This window comes from Balaenoptera borealis, assembly GCF_965194805.1.
Source record: "Balaenoptera borealis genome assembly, chromosome: 1".
NCBI lineage: Eukaryota > Metazoa > Chordata > Mammalia > Artiodactyla > Balaenopteridae > Balaenoptera > Balaenoptera borealis.
In genome coordinates this window covers 111024633-111050773 of record NC_138860.1, presented here as the reverse complement: position 1 = coordinate 111050773, position 26141 = coordinate 111024633, and the positions used below count along the sequence as shown (strand labels likewise).

Below are 26141 nucleotides of genomic sequence, written 5' to 3'. Positions count from 1 at the left end.
TGTCTGCTCACCCGCCGGGGTGGGCGGGGCTGGGAGCTGAGGCTCGGGCTTCGGTTGGATCCCAGGGAGAGGACTGGGGTTGGCTGCGTGAACACAGCCTGAAGGGGTTAGCGCACCACGGCTAGCCGGGAGGGAGTCCGGGAAAAAGTCTGCAGCTGCCGAAGAGGCAAGAGACTTTTTCTTCCCTCTTTATTTCCTGGTGCGCGAGGAGAGGGAATTAAGAGCGCCGCTTAAAGGAGAGACGGGCACGAGCCGCAGCTATCAGTGCGGACCCCAGAGACAGGCATGGGACGTTAAGGCTGCTGCTGCCACCACCAGAAGGCTGTGTGCAAGCACAGGTCACTCTCCACACCTCCCCTCCCGGGAGCCTGTGCAGCCCGCCACTGCCAGGCTCCCGTGATCCAGGGACAATTTCCCCAGGAGAACACACGGCGCGCCTCAGGCTGGTGCAATGTAACGCCAGCCTCTGCCGCTGCAGGCTCGCCCCGCATCCGTACCCCTCCCTCCCCCCGGCCTGAGTGAGCCAGAGCCCCCAAAGCAGCTGCTCCTGTAACCCAGTCCTGTCTGAGCCAAGAACAGACACCCTCAGGCAACTTACACACAGAGGCGGGGCCGAATCCAAAGCTGAAGCCGGGAGCTGTGCGAACAAAGAAGAGAAAGGGAAATTTCTCCCAGCAGCCTCAGGAGCAGCGGATTAAAGCTCCACAATCAACTTGATGTACCTGCATCTGTGGAATACCTGAATAGACAACGAATCATCCCAAATTGAGGAGGTGGACTTTGGGAACAACGATATATATATATTTTTCCCTTTTTTTCTTTTTGTGAGTGTGTATGTGTATGCTTCTGTGTGTGATTTTGTCTGTATAGCTTTGCTTTTACCATTTACACTAGGGTTCTGTCTGTCCAATTTTTTTTTTTTTAGTATAGTTTTTAGCGCTTGTTATCATTGCTGGATTTGTTTTTTGGTTTGGTTGCTCTCTTCTTTCTTTTTATTACTTTTTTTTAATAATTATTTTTTATCTTTTATTTTAATAACTTTATTTTATTTTATTTTATCTTTTCTTTCTTTCTTTCTTTCTTTTTTCTCCCTTTTATTCTGAGCCGTGTGGATGACAGGCTCTCGGTGCTCCAGCCAGGCGTCAGGGCTGTGCCTCTGAGGTGGGAGACCCAAGTTCAGGACACTGGTCCACAAGAGACCTCCCAGCTCCACATAAATTCAAATGGCGAAAATCTCCCAGAGATCTCCATCTCAACGCCAAGACCCAGCTCCAGTCAATGACCAGCAAGCTACAGTGCTGGACACCTTATGCCAAACAACTAGCAAGACAGGAACACAACCCCACCCATTAGCAGAGAGGCTGCCTAAAATCATAATAAGGCCACAGACACCCCAAAACACACCACCAGACGTGGACCTGCCCACCAGAAAGACAAGATCCAGCCTCATCCACCGGAACACAGGCACTAGTCCCCTCCACCAGGAAGCCTACACAACCCAGTGAACCAACCTTAGCCACTGGGGACACACACCAAAAACAACGGGAACTACGAACCTGCAGCCTGCGAAAGGAGACCCCAAACACAGTAAGTTAAGCAAAATGAGAAGACAGAGAAACACACAGCAGATGAAGGAGCAAGGTAAAAACCCACCAGACATAACAAAGGAAGAGGAAATAGGCAGTCTACCTGAAAAAGAATTCAGAATAATGATAGTAAAGATGATCCAAAATCTTGGAAATAGAAGGGAGAAAATACAAGAAACGTTTAACAAGGACCTAGAAGAACTAAAGAGCAAACAAACAGTGATGAACAACACAATAAATGAAATTAAAAATTCTCTAGAAGGGATCAGTAGCAGAATAACTGAGGGAGAAGAACGGATAAGTGACCTGGAAGATAAAATAATGGAAATAATGACTGCAGAGCAGAATAAAGAAAAAAGAATGAAAATAATTGAGGACAGTCTCAGAGACCTCTGGGACAACATTAAACGTACCAACATTTGAATTACAGGGGTCCCAGAAGAAGAAGAGAAAAAGAAAGGGACTGAGAAAATATTTGAAGAGATTATAGTTGAAAACTTCCCTAATATGGGAAAGGAAATAGTTAAGTCCAGGAAGCACAGAGAGTCCCATACAGGATAAATCCAAGGAGAAACACACCAAGACACATATTAATGAAACTATCAAAAATTAAATACAAAGAACAAATATTAAAAGCAGCAAGGGAAAAACAACAAATAACACACAAGGGAATCCCCATAAGGTTAACAGCTGATCTTTCAGCAGAAATTCTGCAAGTCAGAAGGGAGTGGCAGGACATATTTAAAGTGATGAAGGGAAAAAACCTACAACCAAGATTACTCTACCCAGCAAATATCTCATTCAGATTTGAAGGAGAAATTAAAACCTTTACAGACAAGCAAAAGCTAAGAGAATTCAGCACCACCAAACCAGCTGTACAACAAATGCTAAATGAACTTCTCTAGGCAGGAAACACAAGAGAAAGAAAAGACCTACAATAACAAACCCAAAACAATTAAGAAAATGGTAATAGGAACATACATATCGATAATTACCTTAAACGTGAATGGATTAAATGCTCCAACCAAAAGACACAGACTGGCTGAATGGATACAAAAATAAGACCTGTATATATGCTGTCTACAAGAGACCCACTTCAGACCTAGGGACACATACAGACTGAAAGTGAGGGGATGGAAAAAGATATTCCATGCAAATGGAAATCAAAAGAAAGCTGGAGTAGCAATTCTCATATCAGACAAAATAAAGTTTAAAACAAAGACTATTACAAGAGACAAAGAAGGACACTACATAATGATCAAGGGATCAATCCAAGAAGAAGATATAACAATTGTAAATATTTATGCACCCAACATAGGAGCACCTCAATACATAAGGCAAATACTAACAGCCATAAAAGGGGAAATCGACAGTAACACAGTCATAGTAGGGGACTTTAACAATCCACTTTCACCAACGGACAGATCATCCAAAATGAAAATAAATAAGGAAACACAAGCTTTAAATGATACATTAAACAAGATGGACTTCATTGATATTTATAGGACATGCCATCCAAAAACAACAGAATACACTTTCTTCTTAAGTGCTCATGAAACATTCTCCAGGATAGATCATATCTTGGGTCACAAATCAAGCCTTGGTAAATTTAAGAAAATTGAAAGTATATCAAGTATCTTTTCTGACCACAATGCTAAGAGACTAGATATCAATTACAGGAAAAGAAAACTGTAAAAAATACAAACGCATGGAGGCTAAACAATAACTAATAAATAACCAAAACATCACTGAAGAAATCAAAGAGGAAATCAAAGAATACCTAGAAACAAATGACAATGAAAACACGATGGCCCAAAACCTATGGGATGCAGCAAAAGCAGTTCTAAGAGGGAAGTTTATAGCAATATATTCCTACCTTAAGAAACAAGAAACATCTCAAATAAACAACCTAACCTTACACCCAAAGCAATTAGAGAAAGAAGAACAAAAAAACCCCAAAGTTAGCAGAAGGAAAGAAATCGTAAAGATCAGATCAGAAATAAATGAAAAAGAAATGAAGAAAACGATAGCAAAGATCAATAAAACTAAAAGCTGGTTCTTTGAGAAAATAAACAAAATTGACAAACCATTAGCCAGACTCACCAAGAAAAAAAGGGAGAAGACTCAAATCAATATAATTAGAAATGAAAAAGGAGAAGTAACAACTGACAGTGAAGAAATACAAAGGATCATGAGAGATTACTACAAGCAACTATATGCCAATAAAATGGACAACCTGGAAGAAATGGACAAATTCTTAGAAATGCACAGCCTTCCAAGACTGAACCAGGAAGAATGAGAAAATATGAACAGACCAATCACAAGCACTGAAATTGAAACTGTGATTAAAAATCTTCCAACAAACAAAAGCCCAGGACCAGATGGCTTCACAGGCGAATTCTATCAAACATTTAGAGAAGAGCTAACACCTATCCTTCTCAAACTCTTCCAAAATATAGCAGCGGGAAGAACACTCCCAAACTCATTCTATGAGGCCACCATCACCCTGAGACCAAAACCAAACGAAGATGTCACAAAGAAAGAAAACTACAGGCCAATATCACTGATGAACATAGATGCAAAAATCCTCAATAAAATACTCGCAAACAGAATCCAACAGCACATTAAAAGGATCATACACCATGATCAAGTGGGGTTTATCCCAGGAATGCAAGGATTCTTCAGTATATGCAAATCAATCAATGTGATAAACCATATTACAAACTGAAGGAGAAAAACCATATGATCATCTCAATAGATGCAGAGTAAGCTTTCAACAAAATTCAACACCCATTTATGTTAAAAACCCTCCAGAAAGTAGGCATAGAGGGAACTTACCACAACATAATAAAGGCCGTATATGACAAACCCACAGCCAACATTGTCCTCGATGGTGAAAAACTGAAACCATTTCCACTAAGATCAGGAACAAGACAAGGTTGCCCACTCTCACCACTATTATTCAACATAGTTTTGGAAGTTTTAGCCACAGCAATCAGAGAAGAAAAAGAAATAAAAGGAATCCTAATCAGAAAAGAAGAAGTAAAGCTGTCACTGTTTGCAGATGACACGATACTATACATAGAGAATCCTAAAGATGCTACCAGAAAACTACTAGAGCTAATAAACAAATTTGGTAAAGTAGCAGGATACAAAATTAATGCACAGAAATCTCTTGCATTCCTATACACTAATGATGAAAAATCTGAAAGTGAAATTAAGAAAACACTCCCATTTACCACTGCAACAAAAAGAATAAAATACCTAGGAATAAACCTACCTAAGGAGACAAAAGGCCTGTATGCAGAAAATTATAAGACACTGATGAAAGAAATTAAAGATGATACACACAGATGGAGAGATATACCATGTTCTTGGATTGGAAGAATCAACATTGTGAAAATGACTATACTACCCAAAGCAATCTACAGATTCAATGCAATCCCTATCAAACTACCACTGGCATTTTTCACAGAACTTGAACAAAATATTTCACAATTTGTATGGAAACACAAAGACTCTGAATAGCCAAAGCAATCTTGAGAAAAAAAACGGAGCTGGAGGAATCAGGCTCCCTGACTTCAGACTATACTGCAAAGCTACAGTAATCAAGACAGTATGGTACTGGCACAAAAACAGAAATATAGATCAATGGAACAGGATAGAAAGGCCAGAGATAAACCCACGCACATATGGTCACCTTATCTTTGATAAAGGAGGTACGAATTTACAATGGAGAAAAGACAGCCTCTTCAATAAGTGGTGCTGGGAAAACTGGACAGCTACATGTAAAAGAATGAAATTAGAACACTCCCTAACACCATACACAAAAATAAACTCAAAATGGATTAAAGACCTAAATGTAAGGCCAGACACTATTAAACTCTTAGGGGAAAACATAGGCAAAACACTCCATGACATAAATCACAGCAAGATCCTTTTTGACCCACCTCCTAGAGAAATGGAAATAAAAACAAAAATAAACAAATGGGGCCTAATGAAACTTAAAAGCTTTTGCACAGCAAAGGAAACCATAAACAAGGTGAAAAGACAGCCCTCAGAATGGGAGAAAATATTTGCAAATGAAGCAACTGACAAAGGATTAATCTTCAAAATTTACAAGCAGCTCATGCAGCTCAATATCAAAAAAACAAACAACCCAATCCAAAAATGTGCAGAAGACCTAAATAGACATTTCTCCAAAGAAGATATACAGATTGCCAACAAACACATGAACAAAAGCTCAACATCATTAAGCATTAGAGAAATGCAAATCAAGACTACAATGAGATATCATCTCACTCCGGTCAGAATGGCCATCACCAAAAAGTCTACAAACAATAAATGCTGGAGAGGGTGTGGAGAAAAGGAAACCCTCTTGCACTGTTGGTGGGAATGTAAATTGATACAGCCACTATGGAGAACAGTATGGACGTTCCTTAAAAAACTAAAAATAGAACTACCATACGACCCAGCAATCCCACTACTGGGCATATACCCTGAGAAAATGATAATTCAAAAAGAGTCATGTACCACAATGTTCATTGCAGCTCTATTTACAATAGCCAGGACATGGAAGCAACCTAAGTGTCCCTCAACAGATGAATGGATAAAGAAGATGTGGCACATATATACATTGGAATATTACTCAGCCATAAAAAGAAACAAAATTGAGTTATTTGTAGTGAGGTGGATGGACCTAGAGACTGTCATACAGAGTGAAATAAGTCAGAAAGAGAAAAACAAATGCCGTATGCTAACACATATATATGGAATCTAAAAAACAAACAAAAAAAATGGTCATGAAGAACCTAGGGGCAAGAGGGAATAAAGACGCAGACCTACTAGAGAATGGACTTGAGGATATGGGGAGGGGGAAGGGTAAGCTGCGAGAAAGTGAGAGAGTGGCATGAACATATATACACTACCAAATATAAAATAGATAGCTAGTGGGAAGCAGCCGCATAGCACAGGGAGATCAGCTCGGTGCTGACCTAGAGGAGTGGGATAAGGAGGGTGGGAGGGAGACGCAAGAGGGAGGAGATATGGGGATATATGTATATGTATAACTGATTCACTTTGTTAAAAAGCAGAAACTAACACACCATTGTAAAGCAATTATACTCCAATAAAGATGTTAAAAAAAAAAAAGATGAACACAAACCAATTTCTTCTAAGTGTGAGCATACCTGTTAGATCACCCTCTCTCCAGCAATGGATCATTTTATTTTTAAATGCATGTATTTAAAATGTTTACATCAATGAATGTTCTATACCTGCAGTTTCATTTTAATATCAGGAGTTGGCATTTTTCCATGTGTGTTTATTCCTGTGCTTGTGTGTCTTCTGCTGTGAATTGGCCAATTCTTTCATTTGCCCATTTTTCTCTAGAGTCTTTATGATCATACCTTAGAATAAGTATACCAAGGTTTTTAGAAACTCTTTGCAGCAAATATGACAATCTCTTATTTAATTTTGAATTCAGAAATTTTTTTTTACAATGTTAGCCAATATTTATTTATTTATTTATGGCTGAGTTGGATCTTTGTTGCTGTGCACGGGCTTTCTCTAGTTGTGGCAAGCGGGGGCTACTCTTCGTTGCGGTGCGCGGGCTTCTCATTGCGGTGGCTTCTCTTGTTACGAAGCACGGGCTCTAGGCATGAGGGCTTCAGTAGTTGTGGCAGGTGGGCTCAATAGTGTGGCTCGTGGGCTCTAGAGCTCAGGCTCAGTAGTTGTGGCGCACGGGCTTAGTTGCTCCGTGGCCTGTGGGATCTTCCCGGACCAGGGATCGAACCCATGTCCCCTGCATTGGCAGGTGGATTCTTAACCACTGAACCACCAGGGAAGTCCTGAATTCAGAAATTTTACATTATGTTCTGTACTCAAGTATTTTCCATTATGATTTTCTTTCTACCACTTGGAAACTCAGTCTTTCATCTTCTAGAAGTTTGACAAATATTAAAACTTACATCCATGAAGTTGTTCTGTGATGTACTATCTGTTTAACTTGAATTCATCAAGAATGTATTTGAGGGGCTTTCCTGGTGGCGCAGTGGTTGAGAATCTGCCTGCCAATGCAGGGGACACGGGTTCGAGCCCTGGTCTGGGAGGATCCCACATGCCGCGGAGCAAGTGGGCCCGTGAGCCACGACTACTGAGCCTGCGCTTCTGGAGCCTGTGCCCCGCAACAAGAGAGGCCGCGACAGTGAAAGGCCCACGCACCGCGATGAAGAGTGGCCCCCGCTCACCGCAACTAGAGAAAGCCCTCGCACAGAAACGAAGACCCAACACAGCCAAAAATAAATAAATAAATAAATTAATTAATTAATTAAAAAAAAAAAAGAATGTATTTGGGGCCATGGTGTGAGATGAGAACTTATACTGATTCCTTCTCTTTATTTATGACTATTATTTATTTGTTTATTTCATATATTTGTTTATTTATGTGCAGCCTTGTTCCAACAAGGATTAATTTTATTTATTATGATTTATTTAGTCTTTCTCTTTGTAACACATGTTGAATTCACGTACATATAACATGTACCATCATTAGGCCATCGATTCTGCTCCCAGAACTGTAGCCTTCCATCCCATTACTATTTCTGTGCTACCCTCTGATGACACCAGTGCTCCCTTAGTGGTGCAGTCTCAGCCTCCTCCTCGTCTTTAGAATTTGATGTGATCTTGTCTGAATATACATTTAGATAAATTTTGAGACTTTAAATTTGCCAAGACTTCTCCCTCACAAATAATCTTATTGGATTCAGTTTGAAATTGCATCAAGCCTCTGAATTAATTTTGAAAACAGTCTCACTTTCACGATGGTTCCTTTTCTCAACATGCGGGGGCCTTGTCTTTCTTCCAGCCTCCTTTGCATTGCTTAGTAAAACTGGTGCTTTTATTTCTGTTTGTCACATTTGGTCCCCTTTCTTCTGGCCCACTTCAGTTTCACTCTGTATCCTCCTATTTCCTTGCGTACATCCAAATATAACACAATAGGACTTTTATTTACTGCAGATGAGGAATCCTGGATCAGTTCTCATTTACTTAAACAATAAGCTAACAAAGTGCCGCCTAAGAGGCCCGAGCTGTAACTAGAAGGGTAGCATTCTCTAAGCTGTTCGTTTTATCGGTTAATAACCACTTAGAACATGAGAGGCATATATTCTTTTTAAAGTTATTTGGCTCCATCCTCAGGGTGGAATTCTGAGTATTTGGAGTGAGGACATTTGGAAGTTCCCAGAGATAGACAGGACAAGAGTGAGGCAGGTGCAGTGCCCATGGTGCAACATTTCAGGAGGCATGGGCTCCTAGACCCCCTGGGTGCCTCACTCGCCTCACCCTTGTCCAGGCCGCACCCCAGGGGGCTGGCTGTGGGGTGCCAGGTAGTGACCACACGCATTTGGGAGATGGGCCCCATATGTGCTTATCCAGGTCACTTTTGCATTTTGATAGTAAAAAAAAAAAAAAACCTAGAACAGTGTGAGAGCCTGACACCTACTGGAGTGCTCTTACAGGCTCCCTGAAGCCCATCGATTTCAATCTGAGAAACACTTTGTCTGAACTGCTTTACTGGTCAATGGAGTCATGACCTGCACTCTGGCCTTTGGCACCCTTAACTGTCTAGAACAACCACTGACCCAGAAGCACCCAGAAAAGCCTTGAATACAAGAACAAGAGCCAGCTAAAAATCTAAGAACTAGAGATAAACAGATGAAAGCAAGTATAATAAAATGCACTGTAAAACTGGCCTCTGGAGGCTACATATATGTGAGGCCTGATTCTATAGTCTTTGTATGCTATTCAAAAACATACAGCAAAATGGCTTTGGTTTGGGGCAAGGACAAATTTATTTAACAGTCTTAGTTAGCAATGCAGGACACATTCTCATTGGTTAGAAAAGGCTCTAAAAACAAAGCATCTAAGATAATAAAATTCAGAATGAGAGAGGAAAGGAAAGAGAAGAGAGAAGATGGAAGAGGGCATCAGAGAGCAGAAAGGTGCCAGGAGGGGCAAGAGGCTCACACAGTGACAAGAAGACCCTGGGACGTGGAGATGGTCACAGCACTGAGAGGGCTGAGCCACTCAGTGGGGGGCAAATGCACCTGCCCACCACCAGCCACACAAGTTACTCACAGTAAGTCCCAAGATGATCTCACAGTACAATATTTATGTGCCTAATAATGACCCTCTGTCATTAAGAAAGTTGAGACACACATGCCCCCATTTGAAGCAGCCATACTACTCTGTTTCATTATAATGCCATTTGTCTCTGAAATAGTAAGCTATCAAAGTAAATAGAGATGCCAACCCATACAGTAGATGGCAATCTATATTCTCCCATGCTCTGAGCACTGTCCTAAGCTCTGTGACAATGACAGCTGTGCTCACTGGCAGTGAGTGTTGACTTGCATCTGCAAATGCTCTCAGCCAGGAGCCCTCTGCTGCCTCATCCCACACTGACATCCAACACTGTGTGTGGCTCACTTCACTGTGACCTTGTCTCCTGTCATGTTACTTGTATCCTAGAAAACCTCTTTGACCTAGAGAAGTAGATCAAGAAGTAGATCAAGTGTGCAGAAGCGAGAGTGTGCTGGACCTTCCACCCAAATACACATACATATGTATGTATGTGTATATACACGTTTGTAGATATATAGATAGCTGTATATTCACGGGTTTTGGCACCTTAAGTTGCCTTCAATGAAAACATTTGAATGCATGCCACAACTAAGAGTTCACATGCCACAAATAAGGAGCCCATGAGCCACAACTAAGGAGCCTGCCTGCCACAACTAAGACCCAGCAAAACAAAAGGAAGGAAGGAAGGGAGGGAGGGAGGAAGGAAGGAAGGAGAGAGAGAGAGAGAAAGAAAGAAAGAAAGAAAGAAAGAAAGAAAGAAAGAAAGAAAGAAAGAAAGAAAGGAAGGAAGGAAGGAAGGAAGGAAGGAAGGAAGGAAGGAAGGAAGAAAGAAAGAAAGAAAGGAAGGAAGGAAGAAAAAAGGAAAGGAAGGGAGGAGGAAGGGAGGGGGGAGGGAGGGAGGAAAGAAGGAAGGAAAGAAAGTAAGAAGGAAAGAAGGAAGCAAGGAAGGAAGGAAAGAAGGAACGTTTGAGGAGGAAGAAACAGGCAACTTGATATTTTGAGGGGCATCATAAATGTCATGGGAGACTTGAAAGTCTGACGACAACTGTGTGAAGGGCAGCGGGAAGAACGCCCGTCCAGACAGGTCCTGACTGAGGGGACTGATGGCCCTCTTCTCGGGAACCTTGCTGTGTGTGGAGAGCTCGCCCAGCTGGGTCTCCCAGCTCCACACACTGTGTGTTCTATTCCTTGTGTTCAGCGTACTGAAAAAGAGAACCTGAGCCTGGGACCTAGGAAGCCATCAACACGTATTTGTCAAATAATTTCCATCAAAAATGTTAAAATAGTGTAGACATTTAAAAAGGTTAAACTTCAGTTATCTAGAACTGTCACTCACCAATCTAGAATTATCCTTTTCTGACTATTTCACACAATAGAGATGACACCTCATCACTGTCATGGCAGACCCATTCATTTTTTTAACATAGGTTGTAGGTTTTTATTGAGAAATAATTGACATATAACACAGTGTAAGTTAAGGTGTACAACATGCTGATTTGATACTTTTATATATTGCAGTATGATTACATTAGCTAACACCTCTATCGAGTCATAAAATTATTTCTTTTTGGTGATAAGAACATTTAAGATCTAGTCCCTTAGCAACTTTGAAATATATAATACATTATTGTTGGCTATAATCACTATGCTGTGCATTAAATCTCCAGAATTTATTTACCTTCTAGTTGCAAGTTCAAGACCCATTCAGCCGCAATTGACTTGTGAAAGATGAGTGACATGCGGGGAAACAGAACAGAAGGAACCAGAGTTGTCCTTTAGTTTTGTTTTTCCGATACCCAGTAAACAAATTAAAATCACATATCATTCAAGTACTACAGAAATTAAGCCAAGTTAATATGATCCCAACACTAGTCTGTAGGAAATCATACTCTAGGTCAGAGTTATCACATTTTTATTCCCTACAAACAATATGGAGAACTCATTTTAAAGACACATTCTGTGCCCCACCTCCAGAGATTTTTAATTTAGTAGGTCTGGGTGGGCCCAGGAACCCACCACTTGTTTAACAAACATCCCAGGAGATTCTGTTCTGGGAACCATTGGAGATGATAAAGAAATGCCATCTGGGTTGAGTGCCAAACAAGGGCCCAATATCCACAGTCCCCAAGTCAATTAGCTAATTCATAGAATAGCACAGGTGCACTCTCCCTATTTGTTATATTGATAAATTAACAGAGGTCTGTTTCACATTTCATTGTTAACCTCAGCTTGTAAAAATTACGTAACACTAGCTAGAGGTTATTGAAACTGTCTTGAGCCAAGATATACGGTAGGCATAGAATAACAATTTTCCAAATTAGCCATTGTTATCTCCATTTTAAAGATGAGGAAACAGGCTTATAGAGGATAAGAAATTTGTCCAAGATCACACAGCAAGTGTCCAAGCTGCATTTCAAACTACTGAGTCTGTCCAACCCCAAAGCAAAAGTGATTCCTAGATAACTAAATAATGCACCACTTTCAATTCTTCAGTAATAACTTGTGTTCAGTGATTTTGAACATTCTGTACAGGTAATCAATTCATTTCAGATTCATAAGTTCATAACATATTGAATGTCTTCCATTCTAAGACAATATTAAGATTTAATGAGAGGCAACATCGTTTTGATAACAGCTTTCAGGGGGCATAAAACTCTACAGTAAATCCATATGTTGAGTGAAAGATGCATCACAGTTTTGGAAATGTGAAAGGAAGGGAGGGAGGAAGGAAGGAAGGAAGACGGGGAAGAGATCTTAGAATTAGTGGGGAAAAAAAAACATGCTACAACTTAAGGCTGGTTTGACTACGCAGCCACTGGCTTACAGTGCCACCTGTTGTAAGAAAGTGGCAACGGCATCAGCCCTCAATACCAGGGCTTTGAGGTTATAATCTCGTTATTACCCCAAGTTTCTAACAGAGTGAGTGCCAGTATCAGATATAATATGTGGCTATGGAATAAAGGTGAAATTAAGAATAAATATAAATTTTTAAAGGAGGAAAACCAAGGAGTAGGGAAGAAAAAAGGAAAGCAACATAGGGAGGAGGTGTCACATCACCAATCATCGTGTCATTAGTATCTTATCTCTTATTACGCACCGGGTATTTTGCATATTTTATCTCCAAACTATTTTAGTTATGATCCATCTGACACAGACTTGCCTTTTTTTCTTTTTTCAGTCTTTTCAAAGAATAAGCTTTTGGGACTTCCCTGGTGGTCCAGTGGGTAAGACTCCACACTCCCAATGTAGGGGGCCCGTGTTCAGTCCCTGGTCAGGGAACTAGATACCACATGCCACAACTAAGAGTTCGCATGCCGCAACTAAAAGTCCGTGTGCTGTAACTAAGAAGTCCACATGCCACAACTAAGAAGCACACATGTCACAATTAAAAGATCCCGTATGCTACAACGAAGACCTGGTACAGCCAAAATAAATAAATTAATTAAATAAATATTTTTAAAAATAAAAATAAAATAAAATTTCTTCACCTATCAAAAAAAGAATAAGTTTTTGGGCTTCCCTGGTGGCGCAGCGGTTGAGAATCTGCCTGCCAATGCAGGGGACACGGGTTCGAGCCCTGGTCTGGGAAGATCCCACATGCCACGGAGCAACTGGGCCCGTGAGCCACAATTACTGAGCCTGCACGTCTGGAGCTTGTGCTCCGCAACAAGAAAGGCCGCAATAATGAGAGGCCCGTGCACCGCGATGAAGAGTGGCCCCCGCTTGCCGCAACTAGAGAAAGCCTTCGCACAGAAACGAAGACCCAACACAGCCAAAAATAAATAAATTAATTTAAAAAAAAAAAAGAATAAGTTTTTGTTTTTATTGACCATCTCTATGATATTTTCATTTCTACTTCACTTATTTCTGCTCATCTTTGTCATTTGCTTCCTTATATTTACTTTGGGTTCTTACTTTCCATACCTCTACCGTGTAATTTTAAATCACAGAATTTCAGAGCTGGAAGGAGACAGAACGTGGCCCTCCTCTCTCATTTTACAAAGAGGCCCAGAGGGAAAGAGCACTTGCCTAAAATCCTACAACTGGTAACAGAGCTTCCACATTCTCCATCCACTGCTTCTCCCCTCACACCACCACTCTCCCACTCCCTTCTCTCTCTCCTTTCCTGTTCCTCTTTCCCCAGCCCAGAAGAGAAAAAGATAAGATTTTTAGATTGATAAAATTCAGAAGAAACAGGCAAATGTCTCTCTCAAAAGAGTTGCATGTAAGAACTTAAAAATCAGAGCACATTTGTGTTGGTGGATTTTTCCAACCAACAACACAGTGTGGCCCATTTAATGCAAAGGCACAGGTTACCCGTTGAATGAGAAGACAGAAGTGTCACAGGTAATCATATACAATACAATTTTATAAAACAAAATTCAATCTGCCTTCTAGAAGTTTATGCTTGTATCGATTAACAATTCTGATATTTATATCAGATATTTGGCAAGAAGCAAAAATAGACAGTATCTTAATGAATCGGGTATTGCTGTCAAAATGCAAAGGTAGTCTTATATTTCAGGTTAAACAGATGAGGACTTATAGCCATAAAATGTATTGAATTGTGCATAAAAATCACTGGCCCTGAACGGGTTAAAAGGAAGCTGAAGTTTGAGTTCTGGGCTCCTGTCCTGCCACCCCTGGGACTTCAGAAGCCCTGGTGGCTTTGAGGTTCGGGTCTCTTCCTCCCTCTACCAAGACCTTGGATAAGAAATGCTCTGATGTTAGTCATTCGCATTAGTAAGGAGATATTGCTCAGATGCCCTCTCCAGGGCCATTTGTATTTGAAGTTTTCCTTCAGTGTAAGCTAAAAGGCTTTCTTGTCTAAGAAATGTGAGGGAGCATTGATCAGGTAGGTAGGTATGGGGAAGGAGGGCTTTCCAGGTGCTTGAAAATAATTCCATCCATTCAAAGACCCTGAATATTTCAACACAAGTTAAGTTTGCCATGTCCTCCAAAAATGTATAGTCCCTAACAGCACTTCCCAAAGCAGTGTTATAGTTGTTAACAAACACACACACACACACACACACACACACACACACACTGTGGTCCAGTCTCTGATACACTGGTGCACAGCGTGATGCTCCGAGAGGGGTGTAGAGAATACTTCCAAAACGTATCCAACCACGGGACATCTCCTTCAAGCAGCATCTGCAGGTCTGTAGTGGATAAATAATGTCACCCCCTCCTCCCAAAATAAAGACACATCTACCTGGAACCTCAGAATGTGACTTTACTTGGAATGAAGATAATTAAGGTAAGAATCTTGAGATAAGGTCATTCTGAATTGACTAGGGTGGGCCCTGAATCCAATGATGGGTGTTCTTACAAAAGACAGAAAAAAGACACATGGCGACCCAGAAAAGAAGGCCACGGGAAGAGAGGCAGAGATTGGAGAGACACAGCCACAAGCCAAGGGACACTAAAGCCACTAGAATCTGAAAGGAAGGGTCCTCGCCTTCTAGAGCCTTCGGAGTGAGTATGGTCCTGCTGGCACCTTGATTTCAGGCTTCTAGGCTCCAGAACTGGGAGAAAATAAATTTGTTGTTTTAAGCTACCAAATGTGTGGTAATTAATTGCAACAGCCCTGGGAAAGTAATACAAGGCCTAATGTTCCTCAGAACACGCAAGAGGAATCAGGTCATAAACTTCCTTCCACTCAGTCTCCAGCCCCATCAAAGAACCATTCTGAAGGCTTTCCTATGGCTTTGCCGTTAGAACTCTCAGTATCCATTATAAGACACAGAAAGAAGGAAATGGTTTCTGAAGACCTGCATGGACATAAAAGGCTTTGGCAAGAGGTGTCCTAGAGACAGGTACAAACGCTTGATGAGGGGAAGCAGGAAGTGTCTCAAAGTCATTCATAGGATGGCTCTGCACCGCACAAACAGAGAAACCTGGGAGGTAAGAGATCTGATTACTATACAAATAACATTACAATCAGACTAAGTGAAAGTGGTGGGACAAAGGAAAGCCAACAAATGAGACCAAGCAGTCAGCCCCTAGCAGCACAAGCATTTTATCTCCAACAGAATTTGAGAACTCGGGAATCTGATTGTCCTGCTCTTCCACATTACAGTCAGAAAGTCTGTGCTTAAATTGATTAAGTCTATGAAGAACCAGCCTCAATTTTAAAACCAAGCATGAAAAACAAACCCAATTATGAGTGAAAAAGTTCCAAATAGCTCTATACCGTATAACACCATTTTTATAACATCCCCTGAAAAGCAAACTAAATTATAATAAGGAACAGGATAATGTGAGATAAGTAGGCTCAAGCAAGAGATTGATAAACAAAATTCAGAACATTGGTTACCTTTGAGATTGAAGGTTTGGCAGGGGTGTGTTCAAGGAGGAACATCATAGTAATATTCTAGCTCTGAGATTGGCTGGTGAACTCTGAGCGTTCACGTTAACATGCCTTAGAACTCGCACATGTGAAATATGTAACATATATGTGTTACATACAATTTTATTATGCAACACTTGAAACATACAAAAGAATACAGTAGGGGCTTCCCTGGTGGCGCAGTGGTTGAGAGTCTGCCTGCCAATGCAGGGGACGCGGGTTCGAGCCCTGGTCTGGGAAGATCCCACATGCCGCGGAGCAACTAGGCCCGTGAGCCACAACTACTGAGCCTGCGCGTCTGGAGCCTGTGCTCCGCAACAAGAGAGGCCGCGATAGTGAGAGGCCCGCGCACCGCGATGAAGAGTGGCCCCCGCTTGCCACAACTAGAGAAAGCCCTTGCACAGAAACGAAGACCCAACACAGCCATAAATAAATAAATAAATAAATAAATAAATAAATAAATAAAATTGCAGTTATCTTAAAAAAAAAGAATACATTAAAACAATGTAATTTAATATATATAACTTTCTGTAATTAAAAAAAGTAACCAAACTGAAAGCCCCTCGGGCTTGAGGACAGCTGTGTTCCAAGGACCACATTTCGTTGCGAGCCTGGAGGCTGTACTGTCTCACTTCCCCACGAGAGCTTTCTCACTTAGCTCTTGCTGCCCTCACCAAGCCCAGCCCCAAGATTGTCCCTCTTGCTCCCGGCTCTGCTGAGGTACAAGGAGAACACAAGCCCCCCTCCTTCCAGTCCTCTGAGCACAACCAGGGCAGGGCAGCACTCTCTAAAAGCTGTCCTACAAAGTGAGGGTGAATGGGAAAGATACAAGCACAGAAGGACAAGCAGCTCCTTGGTGTGGCAGGCCGGGCCTGACGCTCTCTGCCGTTAGGCTCACCCCACCCTCCTTCCCTCGCTCACGCCCCTCCTCCAATCACGCTACACTGCTTGGGGTTCTCTGTGTGGTCCCACGCAGCCAGGCCTCTATCCCTGCTGTGTCCGCTGCCTGGAATGCCCCCCCACCTTTCTGTGCCCCGCCATCTCTTACTCATCCTTTGCCCCTCCACTCAGGCAGCCTTTCCCAGGAAGAACCCTCATCACATGTCTCATATCTCATCACCAACCCCCAAGTAAGCGTGACCCTGAAGGGCCAAATCTTCCTGCTTGGTGTTTGTGCCCCTAGGGTTGGCCAAGTCCTGGTACAAAGTAAATGCTTAGTCAATCCTTGCTGAACAGAGATGGGCTAAAAAGAATCAAGGTCCCAGAGACCAGATTTCTGTCCAAAGATTTAAAGGAGAAAAGAAAGACTTTTCTGAGCCTCCAACTCTTTCATCCTGAAATTACCTCAACCCAGCTCCAAAGGGCTGAGACTCCTTTGCACACATACCTTTCTTGGCTCCCTTCTCCCACCCCCTTCTTTATCTCATAGCCAAATGGCCCCTTGCAGCCCCCTTATCTGTCAAGTGCATCTTGAACCATTCCTGGACCAACTACAAAGACCAAAGTTCAGACCCAAGACCCCTTGTATCCATCTTACTTCTGGCTTCCAATCTGAGGGATGAGTCTTCACAACTGACAGGAAAGGCAAGAATGATGAAAGATCCCGCAGGCCTGCGTTGATGGTCCTGGCCCCTCTGGAGCTTCTACTAATTGCCTCTCTAAGGTGAGCTGAAATTCCTGGAAGGGAAATTGCTTTATCACACACAGTCCAACATCACAGTATTTTAACCACGGGGTGTCAGGCTATGGTTCAAAGCATGCTGAGAACTCAGCCACAGGAGCTGGTGAGGAAGGGAAGGAAGCTTGAGAAATGTGGAATGAAGGCCGGGAAACCAGACCTTTCCCAGGTGCTGGCCCCAAAGCACAGCATCAATAAGACACACCGGCTGAAGCTTAGCTTAAGCCTTAATCTACACCTGGAGTACCTGACCCAAAGGGTAATGGTCAGACACCTGAAAGCAAAGCAGGCAACTTGAGTGGTTCTAGTTGCATCCCTGGCTGCACTGGGACAGGAGCAAGGGTCCAGGATCTTTGGCTAGAAGTTAAGGAGGGTGCCAAAGCCTTGGATTAGAACATCAGGAAAGACAAGTGCGAGAATCATGAGAAACCTAGGGATAGATTGGCAAAAGAGGCGGCGTGGGGGAGGGGATGAAGAGATTCACGTAGAAGAGGAGAAAATGTTACGACCAAAGTGCTACAGAAACACTGGGGGCCCAGATGGGGTCGGAGAGGAGACTGAGGGGGAGGGAAACCATGAGAGCTGGCACCTTGGCTATGCTAATAGCCAGACACAACCATCCTAAGGCCCAGCAGGGAGTGTTGCTCCTGAGGAATGGATGGGCTCAGGTTGAGGGAATAGGGAGTTAAAAAGGAGAGAAGGCAAGTATGTTCAATAACAGGTACATGCCTACAGTGTTAGAAGCTTCCTATGTGGAGAATAGGAGGTGGCACGCATCATTGTTTTCTGTGTGTGTGTGTGTGTGTGTAACATATAAAAGTAGAAAAAATAATTTAATGGACCCCCATGTATAGTGCCCCCAACTTCAGCAAGTATCAGTTGATGGTCCATCTTGTTTCCCCCACACCTCCACCCATGGCCCTTTGCCCTGGATTTTTAAAAGCAAATCCCAGATATTGTATCATCTTGTAAAAGTTTCAGTATGTACATCTAAGAGATAAGGACTTTCCTTTTTAAACCTGACCCCAATGACATCATCAGATCCCCAAATTCCTTAATAGAAGTTACTTAAAGTTATCAAATATCCAATCAGGATTCACCTTTCCTAGATGGTCCTCTGAATGGTCTTCTTTCCTTTTATTTTTCCAGTTGGTTTAATCTGGATCTAAACAATGGCCATACATCGTCATTAGTTAAAATATCCCCCAAGTCTCTTTTAATTTACAGGTTTCCCCTCCCTGTTTTTTTTCTTATAATCTTTTTGCTGCTCCTGCTACTGTTGTTTTTGTTGTTGATGTTAAAACCGTAGGTCGTGTGTCTGAAGATGGTCCCATTCTTGGTTTTGCTGATGGCATCCCTGTGGTGTCATTTGACTTGTTTTCTCTATTCCCTATATTTCTTATAAATTGATAGTCAGATTCATGTGAACTTTTCTGGCACAATTCTTTCACAGGTGACAGTGTGTTCTTCACTGAGAGGAGGCTGATGTCTGATTGTCAGCCTTCCAAACATTGTTTTGTGATGTTTGGAAAACTGTGAGGTCCTAAATTCTATCATTCCTTCTGCACTTAGAAGCCAGAATACTTCTATAAAGAGAAGTCTCCTTTATCAGTTATGTGATTACCCTGATGTATGGTTCAGGTAGAAGAGACAGAATATGTGCTTGATTCTTTCCCTTTATTTACCAGTTTTTGAAATAATAAGTTTGTCCCCTAGAACCTTCTAAGGGCAGTCAATGCAGCTTTATTTTTATTTCGTATTACTGTAAATTCATGAACATAAATATATTTGATGTATTTCAAGAACAGGATATTTATAAGATTTTTAGGGTCTGGTATAAGATGGGTCTTTCAATGCAAGGAGGCTGATTAGATTGGGTAAGTTTGCCATTCAACAGTTGAGGATTGGTGGGCACAGCAAGGGGCAGGTTTGAAGTGAGCCTTGAAGGGCACAGTCATGAAATCACCCAGTTGACTGATCTATGGTTGAGGAGAAGCTGTAATTCTGATGAGAATTAGTTGGGTAGTCAGTCTATTGCTCCAATGAATGGATTTTTAAGAAATTCCTAAAACAAAGATATTTGGCTTGAGACTTGCCCTTTCAATCTGAGGTTTATGTCTTTCTTTCAACCTTGAAATTCATCTCCACAGTGTCTTCAAATATTTTCTCCTCTCCATTTTTATATCATTCCCTTTCTGTTCTAGTTCTATTCTTGATATTAATTAGAAAATTGTAAAATAGGCTGCCTTATTTGTTTTAACCTTTTCCTGTTGCTTCTGGAGAGCTGCTGAAACTACTCTTTCCAAGCACTGATTCCTCTTCAGCTGCATCTATTCTACTATTTATCCCATGTTATTAATAAATAGCATCAATGAATATTCATTCCAGTTATCATATTTTTCATGTTTAATGTTTCTATTCATTTTAGTTTTGTGATTTTTTTTCCTGATTCATATTGCTATTGTCATTCCTCACCTTCTTGAATAGATTTGTCATGCTTATTTAAAAATCTTGGTCCATCAGTTCTAATAATTCAGTTTCAGATGGTATGCATTGTTCAGTTGTGGTTGTTTTATAGTAGTTGTACTCCTCACAGGTCTAGTTATTTGGCCTGTGAATTCATGTTTGCTTGGAGTTTCAGCTACTCTGATAAATATGCATCCAGAAGGCCCAGTGAGTTAGGGGTGGGAGGGCGGTGATGAGCCCAGAACTGAAGTCTCAGGCACCAGAGAACCACCGTCTGTCCATCCCACTCTCTGACACGACACCAGATCATTCCTCAGCCAGGTTTCTCCCCTCAGGGAGAAGCAGTGCTGAAAAGAAACAGTAACCTAGCAGCCCTGGGGGTGTGGATGGGGAGGAGTAGAGAGTGAAAGGGGGTAGGGGGCCCATTTTCAGTTGTTTTAATGTCTCACCCCAGTAGCACTTTTGCGCCGGTCAGCTATTACCCGAAGGACTCCTCCACCAGTGGCTTCTGCAGTGGCTATCATTTCAATTGTGAACAGCCCGACAATTATCCCATTATTGGGACAGAGAGGTGAGAACAGAACCTGAAATTCCTTCATCCCACCTAACTTTTTGGCCTCTCCTCCCGCCACCCACTGCCCACATGTTCACAGATTACGGCAGCCCTCAGACTCCCCAGGCTTTTTATTCTCGTTTTACTTCCTGGAACCCGTGGTTCCTCCAGCTGCTTTAGTTTCTCCAGGTCACGCGTTATGGGAGGGAGCCAGCAGCCCCTGGCCGCCATCCTGATAGAAAGAGAAACACCTCGACAACTCCTCGAGTGTCGTGGCGGGGTTCAACTCCTAGCTCTACAGTTTTCTCGCTGTGTGTCCCCGAGCAAGTCACATGGCTGCTGTGCGTGCCTCAGTTTCCCTAATCTGTAGACTGGGGATAACGGTAGTTTCTGCCTTTTTGATCGTTTAATAATGCCTTAAAGCAGTTAAAACAGAATCAGGGGCAGGGTAAGGGCACTCACCTGTTAGCTATGTAGATTAATTCAGCACCCCACCCTGGCCCGCCCTCTGGAAGGGTTTGTTGAGACTTTCTCGGCTTCCTGCTCACTGCGGTGGCCGCCCGCTCACTAGGCCCCGGAGAGGACGCGCCCAGGGTCGTGGCGGGGCCAGCGCGGACGTCGCGCTTCAGCGGGCTACACGGGCCTCCCGGGCGCCGCACCGCGCGGAGGGTGAGGCGGGCGGCCGGGGTGCTCGCGGCGGCCGGGGGCCCCTCGGGGCAGCGCCCGGGGCGAAGTCCGTGGCGCTCGAAGGCGGCCGCGGGGCGGCGCTGCGCCCCTTCCCCCCGCTTGACTGCCGGGCCCCGGGCCGGCCCGCCGCGGGCTCTGCGTGGGCTCCCAGTGCGCGGCCCCTGGGGCGGAGCGCAGGATGCAGTGCCTCCGCGCCGAGCACCTGGTAAGGCCTGCGCCTGGCCCCGGGGGAGGGACCGCGGGGGAAGGCTCGGGCCCCTCCAAGCACCTGCCCTCCCGGACGCTTCCGCCTCCCCGGATCCCCTCGGATCAATACCCACCGCCCCCGCCTCCCCCGGGCGCCGCCGCGTCCTGGGGGCACCTGGCGGGGAGGACCTCGGACCCCACTCCTGGGGCGGAGGCGCGGGAGAGGCTGGCCGCCCAGCACCAACTTGGGGCCGCCTCTAGGGGCACCTCCAGGTAAGGACTCGGCGACTGGGACCTTAACATCCGCTCTGCACAGGACAGGTGTTTCAAAGGCTCCATGAGAGCTTCAGGCGGCCACGTTTTTAAAACAAACAAACAAAAAAGGAATGGGTTATTCTGAGCAGTCTTCAAGTAAGTTTCGACTCATTTTCCAGGTTGGGACTTATATGATTATCCTCTTTTCCTCAATAGTCTTCTTTCTTTTTCTGGAAGGTTTCCACGGAGAGAACCCCCAGGCAAAGACAGTGGCGACCTCAGATTTATAGGAAATGCACAGATAAGGCCTGGTTGTTCCTGTTCTTTCTCTTTTGGGCTGGTTTGGTAAGTGTGAGCGCCTGGCAGGGAAGAGACCAGAGTATGTGTGTGTGTCCCGAGATAGCTGTGCCCCAAATGTAAATCGCGTCCCCAGGGCCTTTCCTGGGGAGAAGGCTCCGGGTGGTACGAGGTTGAAGTTTGTGCTTCAGGGAGCGATCTATCTGCCAGTACCGCAGGGTAAACAGCTGTTCTCGGAAATTCCTGTCAGGTGTCTCAACCTCCTAGGCTCGGTAAATTGGAGAGGCTGGCTTATTGCCGTGAGTCACGTTCTAATCCGAGACTCTGAGAACCACCGTTTGCAGTGGGATTGTTATTCAATAGGCCAGTGTGTGTTCTCTTATTATCCCAGCTCACTGAGGGGGAGTTCTTTTACCGTCTCATCTCAGCCCCCCAAATATTGATAAAATGTTCCTCTAACAAAGGGAAATCCAGTGTAAGCCTAGAAATATCAATAAATTCTTCTAACTTTAGCTGAGTGTAACGCCCTCTCCGTATGTTGTGTTTAGCAGCTAATAGGTAAACAAGCCTTTGCTATAAACCCTCTAGTTTGATAGGTAGTGGGATTCCCCCTTCCTACTCTGGTTTCCAGGTGTGTCTGATTGATGGTAGACCTCATCATGCTGTGCCATTTTTGTCCTGGGAGGGTCTCTTGGAAGCTGAATCTTGTAGCCTTTGTACTTACGTTAGAGTTGTAGGTAACAGGAGAAAAAAGCTCACTCAACTTCTTCAAAGATTATGTTCATGAAATCATCCATTCCAGACTGAGCCATGCTCTTTGCTGCATGGTAAATGATCAATCTATAAAGCTCGACAATAGCTATCACATAATTACCTCTGTTGAAAGAAAACAAATTTGAATAAACCCTAAAATATATTTGTTCTTCTTTCCAAGTAAGAAAGGCATTTATTCAGTTGTTGACTTACCGACTGGTTTCTCACAGGCAGATGGGTAACAGGCACAATGGAAGGTTGGGCCTTAAAGGCATAATTGAATGTCCTGTGTTGCCTCTATTATGACCCTTGGAGCTCCTTCTCTAGGAGCTGCGAGAAACTGTACCTACAACACCTCCGCCTAAACTTGCCCACAGATGCTGGTATTTCTCTCTGGATCTGCTATTGTATAAATGCAGGGAGCAGCTGTTCTGCCAGTACCTGGCAGCTTTGAACTTGGGCTGTTAATGATCTTCCCTAGCCCCTCTACAATTCAGACCTAGTGCAGCACTACCAAACCTTCAACCAACGGCTTTCTGGGGAAAGGATTTGTAGATGGCCCATCACAGCCTGAAGAATTAAGAACCATCTGAGAGGTGGTACAGAGCTAGAAACTGCTTTAAATTTATATGTCCTTTGCAAAATAAATCTGAAATGCCCACATTCTCTTTACTATATTAAATTTGAATAATGATAGTTCTTCCTTAGGTGACTAGCTTTTAGTATCTTTGCAACATTTTTTTAATCACAGCTGAGATAGTAAGGAGTGTTTTTTCTGCCTCTCTGCTGTTCGGCTTTCTGGTCTTTCCTGTGACATCCTGACCAGTGACAAGGCACATGTGGGATGGGATTATTGATGGTGCTGCCCTGAGTCAGGGCTAGACAAAGGAGGTTTGGGGTGAGGGGCCAGAATTATGAGCAGGGACAGTCTATTATAAACAGAAAGAGTGCCAGCCTTTCTTTATATGTGCGTAAGACACAGAACAGAACGGCTCAAATCCTGGACCATCTCTGCCTCTACTACCTCTCCAGTGTCCTCTCCCACCTTGCCTTTTCTTACTCATCTTTCAAGACTCCTTTTTCCAGATCTCCCGCAGTACAGTTGACGGTGACCTCCTTGATAACCCCACCATAACTGCTATAAACGCCTACTGTTTGGAATTGCAATTGTGTGTTTGAAATTGGAAAAAAATTTTGATGGTTTAAAGTAGTAGTAGTATGACAGGGACTCAGGATTACCCAAATCTGTTCCCCCCAGAAACCCCCCCCCAAAAAAAACCTTCCACTCCTCCCCACAAGCTTCCCAAGGGGGACATTAACATAAAGAATGCTGATAAATGGGAAATATCACTTCATTATTAGATCTCTGGTGAGCCGGGCAGAAGCCCAGGACTCCTTTCCTCCCTCTAAGTCCAAAACCAATCAGGATCTGACCACACTCCAGAAGGAAGGGCAGGAGGGGAGCACCCGGGGGCTGGGTCAGCCTATCACGTCAGCCACATGGGCCCATGGTCACACCCAGAGCCACAGTCTCAGAGTAAAGGGTAAGGGGTCTGTCCACCGGCAAGGGTGACCCACTCGTCCTGGAGTTTGACCTCAAGACTGAGGAAGGAGGTGCTGGCGGAGTAGGAGGGGCAGAGAGCCTCCTTCCCCAGGAGGTCAGCTGTTTATAAGCCCTGAGCCCTGCCTGTCTTCTAAGCCGAGTTCCTCGGGGGGCAGGGGTTCGGTTGTGTTTGTTTCTATGTCCCTCAGCAACAGAGTCTCTAGCACACACTGGGCACTTTAAGACTGTTATTTTGATTCCTAAATTAGTAAGGAATGTAGAGTATCTGAAACATATTTGACTATGGGACAACGTACCTTTGGAACATATGGTACCAGTGCTATATATTCCAAGTATTAAATGGTATTCTATGCATTGTAGATTGAGAAACTTACAACACTAAGCTTATGTTATGGGAAGATACAGACTCAATCCGAGTAGAGGGCCCGTCAATGCATATTAAGGGAACAGTCGTTTGAGCTGAATATTTTAAATATTCCACATTCATCATTCCACATTCAAAAGTGACTATAGATTGCATGATGTTCTTGTCCAGCAGAATTCCTGAGATTCTTTATCTTGTGTATTTTTAAGGACTTACTCCAAAACACCATTTTCTCACTTGTTATGGACAGAGGGTTAGAATCCCCTAAATACAAGACAAAAAGAAAAGTTGGGGAGGGGAGTGGGAGGAGAGGGAGGTGGAAGGAAGTAAGGGTTGGACGGATGGCTAGAACCTCAGGGAAGACAGCATAGCCTTGCTTATGACCTTAGATAAAACAAGAACCTCAAGTGGAAAAAAATTGAATTATCCTGGTGAACTTAGGCCAAGAAGAAAAAAATGACAGACTCTTGGAGAAGAAGGTGAGAAGCACAAACTGGTGAGAAAATAGAGAGGAATCTGCTTCAGTGTTTTAGAATGTCCTCCCTCCCTAACCTGTTAAAGCGCGTACTAGAGGAGCAGTGCGCTACCTGCTCTGATTTGCTGGTATTACTGATGAAGGAGGAAAGGGCAGTGATGCTGGGGAGATTCGTTTCCACTCGGTTCCATTTTATACCAACATCCAAGGATGTGGGGGACCGGTTTCCAGCCCTTGGCCAGGCTCTCATGGCGGCTACTTGGGTTTTGCCAGGTGTTCATCATGGGCTACTCAGTGACGGCTGGGGCCACAGGAAGACTCCTCTTTGGCTACGACAGCTTTGGCAACGTGTGTGGCAAGAAGAACTCCCCAGTAGAAGGGGCCCCTCTTTCGGGGCAGGACATGACCCTAAAAAAGTAAGTTTTCAAGTAAGTCCCCAACCTGCAGAGGGGCTAGATTTCAAAACTTTGTATAAATTAGTCGTTTGAGCCTGGAAACTGTTTTCCCACTCAAAACTCTGTCCGCCCAACTCATGAGAGGGAGGCATGTGTGTGGTAGTAAGGACACAGGTTTTAGAATCAGCCAGTCCTGAATTGAAATTGGGCAGAGTACTTAACCTCTCTGAGCTGAGTTTTCATCTTTTTAAAGTGGTTATTAGACCCACCTCACAAGATTGTTTTAAGGATCCACTGAGACACTGCATGAGCTAAGGCTTAATAAATGTTAGTTGTCACTATTATTATCCATAATGTATCAGAATCATGTTACTAATTATACACC

The 26141-nt window shown here is 43.4% G+C and overlaps 2 protein-coding genes across 5 annotated transcripts in view; one reads left to right on the top strand and one right to left on the bottom strand.

Annotated features, from left to right (window-relative positions):
* LOC309625619 (phosphoglycerate kinase 1-like) overlaps nt 1–21305 on the bottom strand; it is a 122107-nt gene extending 100802 nt beyond the window's left edge. Inside the window, 2 exon segments of the mRNA XM_082385548.1 lie at nt 17621–17760; nt 21243–21305. The gene's annotated coding sequence lies outside the window, so the exon portion shown is untranslated.
* Nucleotides 21306–21516: 211 nt separating this feature from the next.
* SLC44A3 (solute carrier family 44 member 3) overlaps nt 21517–26141 on the top strand; it is an 82294-nt gene continuing 77669 nt past the window's right edge. For 2 of the 4 annotated variants that reach the window (XM_082384426.1, XM_082384425.1), the window contains exons 1-3: nt 21517–21672; nt 22146–22253; nt 25635–25777. In XM_082384426.1, coding sequence (XP_082240552.1) covers nt 21646–21672; nt 22146–22253; nt 25635–25777 — 278 coding nt within the window. In that variant the 5' untranslated portion in view covers nt 21517–21645. The other 2 variants (XM_082384427.1, XM_082384428.1) reach the window with 2 other exon arrangements.